General features: G+C 48.9%; 1 protein-coding gene across 1 annotated transcript in view; it reads left to right on the forward strand.

Moving 5' to 3' along the window:
* The first annotated feature begins 2,100 nt into the window (after window positions 1-2,100).
* The window catches only part of YY1 (YY1 transcription factor), a 43,525-nt gene continuing 28,593 nt past the window's right edge, over window positions 2,101-17,032 (forward strand). The window contains exon 1 of the mRNA XM_034938130.3: window positions 2,101-3,000. Within this exon, the coding sequence (XP_034794021.1) occupies window positions 2,322-3,000 (679 nt within the window). The 5' untranslated portion in view covers window positions 2,101-2,321. The remainder of the gene's footprint in view (window positions 3,001-17,032) is intronic.

Here is a 17,032-nt window from a genome sequence, read left to right on the forward strand (position 1 = left end):
TCAAAGCTTTCAATCCTTTTGGGCTTTCTCCACTTGAATGTGAACACCTACAGATCTACAGCTCAGAAACCAGAATGCTTAATGGGTAATTCCCTCATTTCTCTTGCTCTCACAATTGGTGTTTATGGGGAAGTATCAACTACTTGCAGTGCCATTTCCCCATCAATTACTAGAGAGTGGGGAAAGTGAAATTTAAAAAGCATTAAGACATGTAAAAGTTCTCCCACAACTGGTTTTCATTCATGAAATATTTATGCAGAGTTTATAAGCTATAAAGCCAGAAATGACTTAATTCAACAGATTTGACTTTTCCAAACTGAGTGGGTGCAGTACTCCAAGGGGAATTATTCAGGTTTCAAAGCTCAGATTCAAAGAGAAAACGATCTAATTTGTCACTCCTTACACTAATATTCTCAAAAGTCAAGTCCAATGCGATTTAGCAATAAGAAGGGACTAGGATTTATAAAGTTGCCTTTTAATGAGAATGTATAGTCTACTTGTTTTAACAAGTTGAGCCTAAGATTAATGTATTGCGTACAGTTCAGAAAATCATGGGCCTCAACTGCATGAACACTATTACAAAACAGTAAATGTTGATAATATTTAAGTTGAACAAATTCACAGAGGCGTTAAATCGGCCAAACGAGTACAACAAAGACACACCTTTCCAACTCTTCAATTTGTCATAGTTTCCTTAAAAATCAGGAAATCTTTGTTTTGCTTTAAGGCAAACTGTCAGGTCGACCAAAAGGACAGATAAGAGCAGAAACACTTCGCTGCACTATAACTCATTCAGGAAGGTTTAACTTGTCGCTAATCCGTGCCACAAAAAAAAAATCTAGGCTCTGTTGCAGGTACAATGGAGGACACGGCTGAAAAAATTTGGAATTTTAAATGAGACAAATGCAAAACCTGGTGGGCGTAAGAAGGAGCACCTATGAAAGTGACAAATAGGGGGAAATGGTGGGCAAGGGAAACAATGGCTGACTGGAGAGCAAAGAAGGGGAAGCTCAGGAGAAAATTTTAGAAAGCCACCAGGACCCTGTAGTTCTAAGATCTACGGGGAAACAGGCACCCAACGGCTGCGTCTCAGGTTTCCGCGGGTCACTAAAGAATAACGGACATCCTCCCAACGGTGGCCCTGGGGCTCCGCGGGCGCTTCCGCCGAGCTCGCACCGACCCCGCGCTCGGCCCCGCACCCCGCCGGGCGCTCGCGGCGAGATACCGGACGCTGCCCGCGTCGCCCGATTTTGTCCGTTCGGTCCTCCACACTCACCCCGCGGCCATCGCTCGCCCGAAGCCAGGCGACAAGAACAAACACCGCCCGACGCGAAAAAGGAAGCACAGGCGTTTCTCGTCAAAGCAGACTTTATTGGGGCGACAGGGCCGCCCCGCACGCGCCAGCCGCTCCCCGCGCGGCCCCCGGGCCGCCCACCCGCCTCAACCCCGCGCCCGGCCGGCCCCTCCCTCCCTTCTCCTCAGGCTCCCGCCCCCGTGGTGCCCGGGGCCGCGCGGACCGCTCACCGGCTCCCAAGGCAGCGGCTGCAGCGGCGACGCCCCATTCCCGAGTGCGGCCCCGGCCCGAAGCGGCGGGTTTTGTGGCTGTTGCACCGCGAAGGGCGGCAGCCGCGCGACACCGGGCAGCGGGAGGCGGTGGCGGTGGCGGTGGCGGCGGCGGCGGCGGCGGCGCGCTGACGTCACGCGCCGCGGGCCAGCCAGGGCGCGTGCGAGCCGCCCCGCCCCCGGTCCCATCGGCCCCAATCCGGGAGGAGCCCGGCGAGTGGGCGGGGCCGCGGAGGCCAGCGGACAGATCGATTGGCCGAGAGGAGAATCGAGAGGGCGAACGGGCGAGTGGCAGCGAGGCGGGGCGGGCTGAGGCCAGCGCGGAAGTCTCGCGAGGCCGGGCCCGAGCAGAGTGTGGCGGCGGCGGCGAGATCTGGGCTCGGGTTGAGGAGTTGGTATTTGTGTGGAAGGAGGCGGAGGCGCAGGAGGAAGGGGGAAGCGGAGCGCCGGCCCGGAGGGCGGGAGGAGGCGCGGCCAGGGCGGGCGGTTGCGGCGAGGCGAGGCGAGGCGAGGCGGGGAGCCGAGACGAGCAGCGGCCGAGCGAGCGCGGGCGCGGGCGCACCGAGGCGAGGGAGGCGGGGAAGCCCCGCCGCCGGCGCGGCGCCCGCCCCTTCCCCCGCCGCCCGCCCCCTCTCCCCCCGCCCGCTCGCCGCCTTCCTCCCTCTGCCTTCCTTCCCCACGGCCGGCCGCCTCCTCGCCCGCCCGCCCGCAGCCGAGGAGCCGAGGCCGCCGCGGCCGTGGCGGCGGAGCCCTCAGCCATGGCCTCGGGCGACACCCTCTACATCGCCACGGACGGCTCGGAGATGCCGGCCGAGATCGTGGAGCTGCACGAGATCGAGGTGGAGACCATCCCTGTGGAGACCATCGAGACCACAGTGGTGGGCGAGGAGGAGGAGGACGACGACGACGACGAGGACGGCGGCGGTGGCGACCACGGCGGCGGGGGCGGCCACGGGCACGCCGGCCACCACCACCACCACCATCACCACCACCACCACCCGCCCATGATCGCTCTGCAGCCGCTGGTCACCGACGACCCGACCCAGGTGCACCACCACCAGGAGGTGATCCTGGTGCAGACGCGCGAGGAGGTGGTGGGCGGCGACGACTCGGACGGGCTGCGCGCCGAGGACGGCTTCGAGGATCAGATTCTCATCCCGGTGCCCGCGCCGGCCGGCGGCGACGACGACTACATTGAACAAACGCTGGTCACCGTGGCGGCGGCCGGCAAGAGCGGCGGCGGCGGCTCGTCGTCGTCGGGAGGCGGCCGCGTCAAGAAGGGCGGCGGCAAGAAGAGCGGCAAGAAGAGTTACCTCAGCGGCGGGGCCGGCGCGGCGGGCGGCGGCGGCGCCGACCCGGGCAACAAGAAGTGGGAGCAGAAGCAGGTGCAGATCAAGACCCTGGAGGGCGAGTTCTCGGTCACCATGTGGTCCTCAGGTGAGCGCCGGCCGCGCGCCCCGGCCCCGGGATGTTTTTGTTTTGAAGGGAAGCCATGTTTTATGTGTGTGATGGGCGCCGCCATCTTCTTCGCCAGGGCAAGTATGGCGGCCCCAAAAGATGGCGGGCCGTGCGGCGGCGGGGGCGCGGCGGCGGCGGCGGGCGGCGGGCCGCGAAGATGGCGGCAGGCCGCGTGGGGGAGGGGCCGGCGCCGCCCGGCTAGGCCGCAATGGCGTAGTTTCTCCGAGAGGGGGAAGCGCCGCGCGGGGCGGAGACGGCCGGGGGAGGGGCCGGCGCGCTCGCTCCCCGACGCCCTCGCTCCCCGCGCCCGCATCAACGGGCGCGCCCGCCGGCCCGTTGTGGCGGCAGCTGCGCGCCCCCGGGCCGGGCGGGACGCGGGAGGTCGTTGGCGGGGCTGCGCCGCGGCCTCGCGGGCCAGGGATTGCTGCCTCAGGGACGCGCGCCCCCGCCCCCGCCCGCGCCCGGCGCTGCCGTTACCCCATCGGCCGCTGGAGGGCGCCGCGGGCGCTTGCCCCGCCCGCCCCCAACTTCCCCGGACTCCCAACTGCTCCCCGGTGGCACCTTCCAGAAGGAGGGGGCTTGGCACTCGTGGGCGCCTCCGGCCTCCTTGCTCCCCGCCCACCCAGCGCCGGGCTGGACCCTGCCCCGGCGGTCACGCTCGCCCAAGTCGTCGTTTGCTGCGGGGCGGGACTTGGGGCTGCACGTAGGGCTCGCGTGTGCGGGCTCCGAGCGTCAGTCGGAGCCTGTCACCGCCGTTGCCAGCGAATTCCTGGCCCTTTCGCCTTCCTGCGGTACCTAGTGGAAAGGGCCTGTGAATGTTAGCGAATAATTCTTAGTCACTTACGTTTTGGGAAAGCTTTTTTTTTCCCCCCCTCAAGTATTTAGCTCTTCTGAATAGGTCGGGTTAGTTTACTCAACTGTGGACATTTGCCGGTAAATATAGTCGGGTAGTTTAATTTTAAGCCTCTATGGTTTTTACTTTGTAGAAAGGTATCTATCTATTTTCCCCATGAAAAGAACGATAATAGAAAGCGGGTTTTTTTGAGTTTTGTTTTACTGTTTTAATACTACTTTTAACGAAGGCCTGAAAACCATCTAGAGCACAAGGATCTTATCTGCCTGTGTAAAATCTGTTTTTACTTAAAAGGCAATTATTCAATGCTGGTTTTTTAGGTCAGTATCCTATTAGTATATTCATATGCTACCTAGCTAAATTGCTGAGATACTAAATAGACTGAGAATAATCCTGCCACCGTAGTTAATCTAATGCCTGTGATGATTACGTTTAGTACTCCATATAAGCGGTGGAGTCTCTTCCCTATAAGTACTTTAAAGCTTCATAAATTCTCAGAACTGAATGGAGACTCAAAATATGGTGACCTTTGCGTATTAAAAGATCGTTAAAATTCGGAGGAATGAATGAAACAAATGAAAAGGCTGGACTGAAAAAGCTAGTTTGTATCTGGTGAAAGCCTCAAGATGAGACAACTACAGCTGGGTGGATCTGTGATTGAAAGAGGCCTGAGCAAAGGGATCTAGGAGCTGTCAAAATCTAATAGGAAGGTGCTAACAGGCGCTGTCCTGCATCCAGGGTGCCTTGTAGAATTCATAGTAGTTTGAGTTTAGCAGAAACTATGTTTAAATGAAACATGAATACTTTAGTAATTAATGGTTATCAAAAGATAATTTCCATGTATTTTGGTAGCTCAAGAGATTACATACTGATCATGTTGGAACTAAAAGTCATGGTTTTGGCCGGGCGCGGTGGCTCACGCCTGTAATCCCAGCACTTTGGGAGGCTGAGGCCGGCGGATCACTTGAAGTCTGGAGTTCAAGACCAGCTGGCCATCATAGTGAAACCCCGTCTCTACTAAAAATATAAAAATTAGCCAGGCGTGATGGCGGGAGCGCGTAATCCCAGCTACTCGGGAGGCTGAGGCAGGAGAATCGCTTGAACCCAGGAGGCAGAGGTTAACAGTGAGCCGAGATTGCACCACTACACTCCAGCCTGGGTGACAGAGCGAGACTCTGTCTCAAAAGGCGGGGGGGCGGGGCATTTTTTTTTGTTAATACCAATGAGTAAAGGATGGGGGTTTTAGTTATTGATGAATTTGCAGAATTCAGAATACGATTTGAAATTAGATATTTAGGTAAAGATACATTAACCACAAAAGTAAATTTACTTTTTCTCATAGTGTGTGGAATTAGAGGAATTTAGAAAACCGACATATTTTTACATGATCTGCATTTTATCTTAACAAATTGCTGGTCCACTTTTCCACATCCAGAGAAGTTGGTAGTGTACGGCTTTGCTTGCTGAAGTGGTATGTATGGAGTCAGCCAGTTAGGGGAGAAAGTCTGAGGGGCTTGACTGATGGAAGTCAATTTACAATTAAGTGAGCATTTACAAGTGTGCAAGTGGCTGTTTTGTTTTTTGTTGTTGTTTTTTTTTTTTGTTTTTTTTTTTGAGATGGAGTCTCGCTCTGTCGCCCAGGCTGGTGTGCAGTGGCATGATCTCGGCTCATGGCAAGCTCCGCCTCCCGAGTTTACGCCATTCTCCTGCCTCACCCTCCCGAGTAGCTGGGACTACAGGCGCCCACCACCACGCCCAGCTAATTTTTTGTGTTTTTAGTAGAGACAGGGTTTCACCATATTAGCCAGGATGGTCTTGATCTCCTGACCTCGTGATCCGCCTGCCTCGGCCTCCCAAAGTGCTGGGATTACAGGTGTGAGCCACCGCGCCCAGCCAAGTGGCTGCTTTTAAGGTGGCACAGTTTGGGGTTGTTTTCTCGGCCGTTTCTTTTCTTTTCTTTTTTTAATTTGAGACAGGGTCTTGCTGTGTTGCCCAGGCTGGAGTGCAGTGTCACGATCTTGGCTCACTGCAACCTTCACCTCCCGGATTCAAGGGATTCTCATGTCTCAGCCTCCCAAGTAGCTGGGATTGCAGGCATCCACCACCACCCCTGGCTATAATGTCCATTTCTTTAAAGCGCTGGTTGTCTAGCTAGTGTGGTAGAGTACGCTGTGCATAAAGGTAGTTATAAATATTTGATGGCAGTGACATAGGATGGCCTCTTTCTCGGACATGTGTTTTGTGGTAAACTATCCCCCTTACTTTTCCTTGTGATTTGGAATTATTACTAAAGAGAAGCTAAAGAGCTTATGGATAACTCTGCATTTCCCAAGTTCAAATTCTGAAAGTGATTTCATCTTCAGAACTGAAATGACGTGATATACTCAGTATAATTCCATAACAAGTGGAGAAATGAAAGTGGGTTAATTGTTGGGTAAATCTGTATGTATGTGTACATATGGGTTGAGCACGGTGGGCAGCATTACTGCTTTCGTGTACTTGATCTCATTTGATCCTAGGCATGAAGGTTTTAACTACACTTTAGTTTCACTAAAATAGCCCCTTAGTTTGGAATGAACTGTGAAGTAACAGTTTTGCATAAGCCCGAAGCTGAGTTACTTGAAGTCCTTATAAAAATAGTTGTACATACAGGGTATTCCCCGAGGGTCTAGTTACTTCTTAGACCCTCTTGGTTTAAAAAGCAAAAAGATCAGGCTGGGTGCAGTGGCTCACACCTGTAGTCCCAGAACTTTGGGAGGCCAAGGCAGGAGGATCGCTTGAGCCCAGGAGTTCGAGATGAACCTTGGCAATATAGTAAGACCCCGTCTCTGCAAAAAAACAAAAAAACCCACAAAAATTAGCCAGTCATGGTAGCACATGCCTGTAGTCACTCTCAGCTACTTGGTAGATTGAGGTGGGAGGATCGCCTGAGCCTGGGAAATCGAGGCTGCAAGTCAGCGGTGATTACACCACTGTACTCCAGCCTAGGTGACAGTGAGACACTGTCAAAAAAAAAAAAAAAAAAAAAATTGGCCGGGCGCGGTGGCTGACGCCTGTAATCCCAGCACTTTGGGAGGCCGAGGCGGGTGAGTCACGAGGTCAGGAGATCGAGACCATCCTGCCTAACACGGTAAAACCCTGTCTCTACTAAAAATACAAAAAGAAATTAGCCGGGCGCTGTGGCGGGTGCCTGTAGTGCCAGCTACTCAGGAGGCTGAGGCAGGAGAATGGCGTGAACACAGGAGGCAGAGCTTGCCGTTAGCTGAGATAGCACCACTGCACTCCAGCCTGGGCGACAGAGCAAGACTCCGTCTCCAAAAAAAAAAAAAAAAATTAGTGGGAGTCATCATATTTCTGGAAACCAAATGGATTTCTTTTGCACACATGCCATGTTCCTTTAATTTCCCACAGTAAGAGCACTCTGGTGGGCATCTTTTGAATGTAATATCAGTATAGGAATCTAACAGTTTTTTAGTAGTTTTAGGCCTTATAGGATCCTTAGAGATTGGCTTTTTTTTTTTCCTTTTTTACTTTTTTTTTTTTTTTTTTTTTTTTGAGACGGGGGTCTCACTCTGGCACCCAGGTTTGAGTGCAGTGTGAGATCTCGGCTCACTGCAACCTCCACCTTCCGAGTAGCACGTGCCACCATGCCTGGCTAATTTTGTTGTATTTTTGGTAGAGACGAAGTTTCGCCATGTTGCCCAGGCTTGTCTTGAACTCCTGATCTCAGGTGATTCACCCACCTCGGCCTCCCAAAGTGTTGGGATTACCAACCTGCCCGCCCCCCCCCCAACCCCTTACTTTTTTTTTTTGAGGCAGGGTCTCATTCTGTCACCCAGGCTAGAGTGCAGTGAGACAGTCACGGCTCACGGCAGCCTTAACCTCCCGGGCTGAAGCGATCCTCCCACCTCAGCCTTCCAAGCAGCTGGGACCACAGGCTAATGTTTTAATTTTTTAGGCATGGGATCTCCTTATGTTGCCCAGGCTGATGTCAAACTCCTGGGCTCCAGCAATCCTCCTTCCTCAGCCTTCCAGAGTGATGGGATTATGGGTGTGAGCCACTGTGCCTGACCTCTTTATTTTTTCCTAAATTTTTAATTGTCATACACATGTTTAGTTTCTTCTGTATTTATTTTTATTTATTTATTTTTTATTTCTTTTTTTTTTTTGAGACAGAATCTCACTCTGTCACCCAGGCTAGAGTGCAGTGGCACGATCTCGGCTCACTGCAAGCTCCACCTCCCGGGTTCACACCATTCTTCTGCCTCAGCCTCCAGAGTAGCTGGGACTACAGGTGCCCGCTGCCACGCCCGGCTAATTTTTTGTATTTTTAGTAGAGATGGGGTTTCACCATGTTAGCCAGGATGGTCTCGATCTCCTGACCTCGTGATCTGCCTGCCTCAGCCTCCCAAAGTGCTGGGATTACAGGCGTGAGCCACTGCGCCCGTCCAGTTTCTTCTGTATTTAACCTGAATATGCTTAACTGTTTAGTGTGTCAGAGAACTCTGTGCATCTGGAGTTTTTTAGTTGTTGCTTTTTAAATTAGAGATGGGTTCTTGCCTTGTTGCCTAGGCTGGCCTTGAATTCCTGGGTTCAGAGTATCTTCCTGCCTCAAATTCCTGAGTAACTGGGACTACAGACACCCAGCTTCAACTATGTTTTGAATAATCTTAATCAATTGCTTTAATGCCAGTGTTTACTTTGGCCTTTTTCACTATATATGATTAATAAACATTTCAGTGTTGATAGATTGGGGCACAGTACTATATATTTTTTCCCTAGATATTAATGCTGTTACATAGGAGTAACGGTTATTGTGGGGTTTTTTGGGTTTTTTTTGAAACGGAGTCTCGCTTTGTTGCCCAGGCTGGAGTGCAGTGGCGCGATCTCGGCTCACTGCAAGCTCCACCTCCTGGGTTCACGACATTCTCCTGCCTCAGCCTCCCGAGTAACTGGGATTACAGACGCGTGCCACCATGCCCGGCTAATTTTTGTATTTTTAATAGAGTCTGGGTTTCTCCATGTTGGCCAGGCTGGTCTCAAACTCCTGACTTCAGGTGATCCACCCACCCCAGCCTCCCAAAGTGCTGGGATTACAGACGTGAGCCACCGTGCCCAGCCAGGAGTAACTGTTTTATAACTTAGTTAATTATAAACTAAGCCACTTAACCATTGCATTTAATAGGGAAGATAATGATAAAAACTGAGAATTTAAAACATTTAGTTCAGAGAGAAATTTAGGTGATTTTAAAATCTTGAGATTTCAGGTGGTGAGAAACTGTGACCCTCTCTAAGGCTGTTGATATTTTAATTCGGAGCAGAAGTTGCATTGCCATGTGCATAAACTGCCACATAGATGCCTGAACCCTGGGAACAAGCCAGCATGTCCATGGTCACCCCCACCCCGTTTCCATTTCCATACATGGGTTTTGTGAGGCGAGGCCATCATGTGCATACTGCCTGCCCATGGCTAATGAGGATAGCACAGGTGCAGGGCCAGTGTCCCCCCCATTCTGTCCCGTGCCAGTCAGTACAGCTTGGGTTGCGGGGGACATGTGCCTTCTCAAAGTGCTGGCAGCTGAGTGGCACCTCCTTCACGCCTAGGAGTCGATGGTCCCTCCCCTGGTGTGCCCAGGTTGGCCTCATGCTCCAGGTAGAGAACCCTTGTTTGGACCTTGTTGGGATGTGGGGTGGTGAGACCCCACCTGAGCTGTGACCTTCTGAGAGGAGACAAATTAAACTGCTGAAGGAGAGGCAAAAATAATAATTATTATTCTGTTACACTGAATAGAGAAGCGGCTTGTGCTGGATTAAGCAAAACCTGTAAGACCAGAAAACCATCGATACAAAATCAGTAAATGCAAGGAAGTTGAAATGCATTGAATTTTTCCCAATTTTATAAGTTCAGAAGATGCAGGTTTGCCAAAAATCACTAGTCATGACCGTTTGCCATTCCTCTGTGGGTTTTTCACACCCTCCCTCCCCAGTAGAAACTGCGCTGTTTATCACTAACTAGAGATGCTATAAACATGAATTTCCATGGAGCCAAGCTCAAAAAGCCCTCCAAAGTAATCACTTCACCCCCATGACCTACATAGGGTAGCCTAAGTCATAGATCTCGAATCCTGATCTGGTAGCTCTGAAAGGTTTAGCTTCCTAATAAAGCCTCTTGTGCTGTCAGACTCTCCACTCCGGGTTATTAACCTTGCCTTTTCCCTCCCACCATCAACAACTGACTCCCCCTAGTGGGAAAAGAAAAATCCGTATCAGGAAAAGGTCAGGGTTCCTGTCCTATCTACAGTTAGTATTTTATAGGCTTTTGGAAGAGGGTAAATTCTTTAAAACATCCATGTCGGACTCCTAGGTGGATATTTACAAAAGGCATTTCTATTTTGTTTTTGAAACCTGCTTAACAAGGTCAGTCTGTTTTAAGGCTGGGAAACTTAGGTTATATTAGCAAAGCAGTTATTGCAATGAATGTTACTTAGTATTTGCATTCTTTTATTTAACTCTTGATCTGCTCAGGTGACCATTTTTATTCTCTCTGTGCTCTTACTACTTCCAATAGGAAGAGTAAGCAAAAATGAATTTTTCTTTTTTTCTTTTTTTCTTTTTTCGAGACAGGGTCTCACTTTGTCACCCAGTCGGGAGTACAGTGGCACAATCTCAGCTCATTGCAGCCTCGACCTCCTGGGCTCAAGCAGTCCTCCTGCCTCAGTGCCCCAAGAGCTGGGACTACAGGCACGCACCACCAGGCATGGCTAATTTTTTGTAGAGACAGGGTTATCAGAATCATGACTTGGATGCAGAAGATAACATTCATGTAATTACTGCAGAGTATTAGGAAGAGCCAAGGGAGATGTTAGAAGTTAGCTGATTGTTGGGGGGCTTGCATCTTTTCATGTGTGATGGACTTTCATAACAGCACGTAAGGGGAGCCAAGCCATTTCCTCATTCTAAGTATCTTCTCAGTAGGTTCCATTCTGTTTAACTTCATGAATAATTATCAAGAACAGAAAGCCAGCAGCATCATATTTCCTCTCTAGAGGGGACTGACCTTGAGATCTTTGTAAAATGAGTTGGGGTAGCGGTATCCTTAAAGTCACTTTGAATCTTTATAGCAGGAAATTCTATTCCTTTACAAACAGAACAATATAGTCAATTTCTTTCTTTCTTTCTTTTTTACAGAGTCTTACTCTGTTGCCCAGGCTGGAGTGCAGTGGTTTGATCTGGCTCACTGCAACCTCTGCCTCCCGAGTTCAAACAATTTTCGTGCCTCAGCCTCCTGAGTAGCTGGGATTACAGGTGTGCACCACCACGCCCGGCTATTTTTTTTTTTTTTTTTTTTTGAGACAGTCTCGCTCTGTCACCCAGGCTGGAGTGCAGTGGCACGATCTCGGCTCACTGCAAGCTCCGCTTCCCAGGTTCATACCATTCTCCTGCCTCAGCCTCCCAGGTAGCTGGGACTACAGGCACCCACCACCACGCCTGGCTAATTTTTTTTCTTTGTATTTTTTAGTAGAGATGGAGTTTTACCGTATTAACCAGGATGGTCTCGATCTCCTGACCTGGTGATCCGCCCACCTTGGCCTCCCAAAGTGCTGGGATTATAGGCATGAGCTACTGTACCCAGCCTACTCAATTTCTTAAAGCAAGAGTCTTCCATTTTAACATGACCTGGCAAATGAGATATTAGGAACTCTTGAGAAAAAAAAATTTTTTTGAGACGGGTTTTTGCTATGTTGCTGAGACTGGAGTGCACTGGCTATTCACAGGTGTGATCATTGTGTGCTACAGCCTTGAACTCCTGGGCTCAGGCGGTTCTCTGGCCTTAGCCTCCCTAGTAGCTGGGACTAGAGGTGTGTGCCATTCCACCCAGCTTGAGTAAAATTCTTTTTTTTTTTTGAAACGGTGTCTCGCTCTGTCACCCAGGCTGGAGTGCACTGGCGCGATCTCGGCTTACTGCAAGCTCTGCCTTCCGGGTTCACACCATTCTCCTTCCTCAGCCTCCCGAGTAGCTGGGACTACAGGCGCCCACCACCATACCTGGCTAATTTTTTTGTATTTTTAGTAGAGACGGGTTTCACCGTGTTAGCCAGGATGGTCTTGATCTCCTGACCTCATGATCGGCCCGCCTTGGTTTCCCAAAGTGCTAGGATTACAGGCGTTAGCCATCACGCCCAGCCAAGTAAAATTCTTAATAGCCATTCAGTTACTTTGGTTTTACACAGTGGTTTCAAATGTGGTTTAGCATTAAAGCAATATAAATGGTTGTTTGTGATGGACTCTTTCTCCTGTAATTTATTATTTTTATTTTTATTTTTTGGGAGACAGAGTTTTGCTCTGTTGCCCAGGCTGGAGTGCAGTGGCAAGATCTCGGCTCACCTGCAACCTTCACCTCCTGGGTTCAAGCGATTCTTCTGCCTCAGCCTCCTGAGTAACTGGGATTACAGACTTGCACTACTACACCCAGCTAATTTTTACTTTACTTTTACTCTACTTTACTTTTAGTAGAGATGGAGTTTCACCATGTTGGCCAGGCTGGTCTTGAACTCCTCACCTCAAGTGATCTGCCTGCCTCAGCCTCCAAAGTTCTGGGATTACAGGCGTGAGACACCGTGCCTGGCTTTCTTGTGTAAATTAATTCCCCTTCTCAAATAGAAGATCTGTGAGTCAGGGAAAGGGGCTGCCATTGCTGTGCAAGAAGCTGTTCTGTTGGTGTCAGGACCTGTCTTTTCAGGAGAGTATTGAACTTTGAATATTGAGTGAATGAATGGCTGGAATTTGTGCTGTAAGGCAGAATCAGGGCTTATACCAAAATACTATTTTGGTCTATTCCTGTATAGGTGGAAAAGAAGTATTAGGGATAGAGAGAAGGTGCAGAAGGTTCTGTTTTAGAAGCAGCATGGGCTTTTAGAGTCAATTCTCAATTCAAATCTCAGATTTGCTACTTACCGTTTTTTTTTGTTTTTTGTTTTTGAGACAGAGTCTTGCTCTGTCGCCCAGACTGGAGTGCAGTGGCATGATCTCAGCTCACTGCAACCTCCGCCTCCCAGGTTCAAGCAATTCTCCTACTTCAGGTTCCTGAGTAGCTGGGACTGCAGGTGCCTGCCACCACACCTGGCTAGTTTTGTATTTTTAGTAGAGATGGGGTTTCTGCATGTTGGTCAGGCTGGTCTCGAACTCCCGACCTCAGGTGATCTGCCCGCCTCAGCCTTCCAAAGTGCTGGGATTACAGGCGTGAGCCACTGCACCCGGCCTACTTACTGCTCTTTAGATACATTGCTTGTCATTTCTGAGGTCAGTTTCTTCAGCCAAAAACATAGGGTTTAATACCTTAAAGATATTGTTTGGATTGAGAAATGTGACAGTTGCCAGAATGAGACAGGTACTTAATAAAGGATAGTATCCTTTCTTAAGGTCTTTATTAGTGGGAAAAACTGGGAAACAACCTATGTCTGATTTTTGCCTGTTGCTAAGCAGTGAATCGCAAATGTTTAGCTCTCCCGTTTCAGTGAAAGGTTGGGTGATGGCAGCGGTGACTCTTTTTTGTCTTTTTTTGCCAGAAGTAACCTGGAGTGGCCTAAGATAGAAGGTGTGGAGAAACAAAATCTAGCCAAACATATACATGCATACATACATAGGTAAATATCTCAGTTGGTGAAGGTGAATATAGAAAATTGGGATCACAGGAAAAATTACCATCAACCCTAATTAGGTTACTGGCAGTCAAAATTTAAAAAAAAGGAACTTATACTACCTTCATCTGATATTAATTCTGAGGAGATAAAATGTTTCTTAGGAATGAATTCCTTTGTGTATGAAGGGGACCACTGAGTGGTAGTACTGGCATTTTTCAGCCAATGTGACAAATTTCACAGTGCTGTCTTAGAGATGCCTAAAAAATGTATTAAGGAACGTGGCTGGGCATGGTGCACTTTTGGAGACTGAGGTGGGAGGATCTGAGGCCAGGAGTTTGAGACCAACCTGGGCAACATAGTGAGACCTTGTCTCCACAGAAAATTAAAAAAAAAAAAAAAGCCAGGCATGGTGGCATGTGCTTTTGTAGCCCCAGCTACCCAGGAGGCTGACGTGGGAGAATCACCTGAGCCCAGGAGGTCAAGGCTGCAGTGAGCTCCACTCCAGCCTGGATGACATAATGAGATTCTGTCTCAAATGAAAAGAGAGAGAGAGAAATAATATATAAGGCCTTTGATTTTTCTGATTAACATATTGACTAACTGGTTGACTGGTTGACTGAATAATGACTCCCAATATAGCCAGATCCTAATTCTTGGAACCTGTGGGTGTTAACCTTATTTGCAAGTGTGATTAAACCAGGGCTCTTGGAATAGGGAGAGTAGCCTGGTTTATCCAGGTGGGTACCAAATGTAATCACACAAGTGTCCTTGTATTCACAGGAAGGCGGTGGGAGATTGACTGCCAAAGAGGAAGTAGGAGAGGTGTGAGAGGTTGGAGTCCAGTGAAGAGAAGGGGTCAAGGAATGTAGGCAGCCTTCAGAAGCTAGAATATGTGAGGGACCAGATTCTCCACTGAAGCTGCCAGAAGGAACCCACACAACGACTTTATAGCTCTGAAACTGATTCTCACTGCTGGCCTCTAGAACTATAAGAGAATAAATTCCTGTTGTTTCAAACCACCAAATTGGTGGTAGTTTGTTACAGTGGTAATAGGAAACTAATACATGTGCTAGCATCACCTGTATACTTCATTCTGCAGGAATTTGGCAAGTCCCTGTTATGTGCAAGGCACAAGACCTACTACTGTTCCCCCTTAAACCTAGGAGAGGGGGGACGTGGAATAAAGGGGCTTTTTTTGCACACTACTCAATTTCCCAGACGTGATGGTTGGCATTTAACATGTTACCTTGTTTTAGCCTTATAAGATCAGTGGTATCCTTCCTCCCTCCCTCCCTTTGTCCCTTCCTCCCCTCCCTTTGCTTCTCTTTCTTCTCTTTATTTCTTTGTAGAGGCAGGGTTTTCTCTTTGTTGCTCAGGCTGGTCTCTAATTCCTGGCCTCAAGAGATCCTCCTGCCTTGGCCTCCCAAAGTGCTGGGATTACAGGTGTGAACTCCTGTGCCTGGCCTCATTGTTTAGTAAATGAGGAAACCAGGCAAGGTTAAGAGTAGAGGCTGGAGTGACAGGAATGAATGGCTTCTTGAAGGGAAGAGATCTTAATTTGGGTTTTGGAGAGTGGACTGGGCTTAGGGTAGGTCATGAGAGGAAGGCAAGAGGGTAAATTGTATTGAGTACCTTTTACTAGACACTGAGAAAACCACTTTGCTTGGAGCGTGGAGGGCAGGTGAGACTCCATCTTTTTACTTCTCTGGACTTGTAGAGTGCTTCTAGCCTTTCCATTTATTTAGTTCCTTAATTATATCTTTTTGACTGGAAATTGGAGTCTACAAACTCAGTCTTTTGCTTTGCTCCTCAAACTAGACTTGGAGTGATTATTGCTTTGGTAACATAGAAGAACACTGAGCAGCTGGGAGATTGGGATGGGCCAGCGGCTTATTTATACAATACCTTTAACCTTCTGAATAGTACCATATGCAGAAATAGAAACTTTTAAATGTGAGTTAATTGTCCTTCCACATATATGACTAGTGTTGGCCAGATTTTGTTTTTCCACACATTCTATCTTAGGCCAAGTTAGTCTTGGTCTAGTTGTTTTAGGTCATTGCATTTAGCCAGAGTGTTAGTGAGCATTGTAGTCACCTAATTGACAGTTTTGGGTAGAAGTTCCTAACATGATGGTTGCCCACATCACCTTACCCCCTTTGAATCAATGACTGTATTCTCAGCTTTTTCCAAATAGGAATTCTGAGATTTGGCTTTAATTGGCCTTGCCCACTTGTGTTCTGGTAATTAGCAATTGTAAACTTAAGTTATATTGGTTAAAGAAACCCATTGCAGGCCAGGCATGGTGGCTCACACCTCTAACCCCAGGGATTTGGGAGGCCAAGGCAGGAGGATCACTTGAGCCCAGGAGTTCAAGACTAGCCTGGGCAACATAGTGAGACCCCCATCTCTACCAGGAAAAAAAAAAATCAACTGGGTGTGGTGGTGTGGTGCACCTGTGGTCTCAACTACTGGTGGAGTGGGGTTGCTGGAGGATCACTTGAGCCAGGGAGGTTGAGGCTGCATTGAGCAGTGATAGTGCCACTGCACTCCAGCCTGGACAACAGAGTGAGACCCTGTCTCAAAGGAAAAGAAAGAAAGAAACCCATAGAAACTTCTAATGGGGTTAACTATGTCCTGTGAAACAATAAAATATCCTTCCTCAAGGGAAACTCCAGCAAGGAATAGACATACAACAATTTTTTAATGACCTATAGTGTCTCCAAACAATTTTTAAAGCAGATTTAGATACTTTGCTTCCTGAACATGTTTTACCTAGATGTACATTTGATATTACCCCATCGCTAGTCAATAGAAATCAGTAACATTCATAGCATAATTTGACATTCAAAGTGGATCAGTAAACACTCTCCTCTATGTAGCAAATCTTTTTCAGTAGTAATCATGAAGGGAATAGTATTTTTAGTAGCAATGGAGTTTTGCCACGTTAGCCAGGCTAGTCTTTTTTATTTTTTGAGACAGAGTCTCGCTCTGTTGCCCAGCCTGGAGTGCAGTGGCGTGATCTCGGCTCACTGCAACCTCTGCCTCTCAGGTTCAAGCTGTTCTCCCACCTCAGCCACCCGAATAGCAGGGATTACAGGTATGTGCCACCATGCCCAACTAATTTTTGTATTTTTAGTATTGATGGAGTTTCACCTTACCTCAGGTGACCAGCCTGCCTCAGCCTCCCAAAGTGCTGGGATTATAGGCGTGAGCCAGTGTACCCAGCCAACCAGGGTAATCTTGAACTCCTGGCCTCGGGTGATCCGCCCACCTCAGCCTCCCAAAGTACTGGGATTCAGGCATGAGCCACTGCGCTGGGCCAGGGTTAATACTTTTTAACAAAGATTTTTATTATTATTTTTTATAATTTTCTTTTTTTGAGATGGAGTCTCACTGTTGTCAGCTCAGGGTGGAGTGCAATGGCATGATCTCAGCTCACTGCAACCTCTGCCTCCTGCGTTTTAGCAGTTCTCCTGCCTTGCCTTCCCAGTAGCTGAGATTACAGGTGCCCGCT

This window comes from Pan paniscus, chromosome 15, assembly GCF_029289425.2.
Source record: "Pan paniscus chromosome 15, NHGRI_mPanPan1-v2.0_pri, whole genome shotgun sequence".
Taxonomy (NCBI): Eukaryota; Metazoa; Chordata; class Mammalia; order Primates; family Hominidae; genus Pan; species Pan paniscus.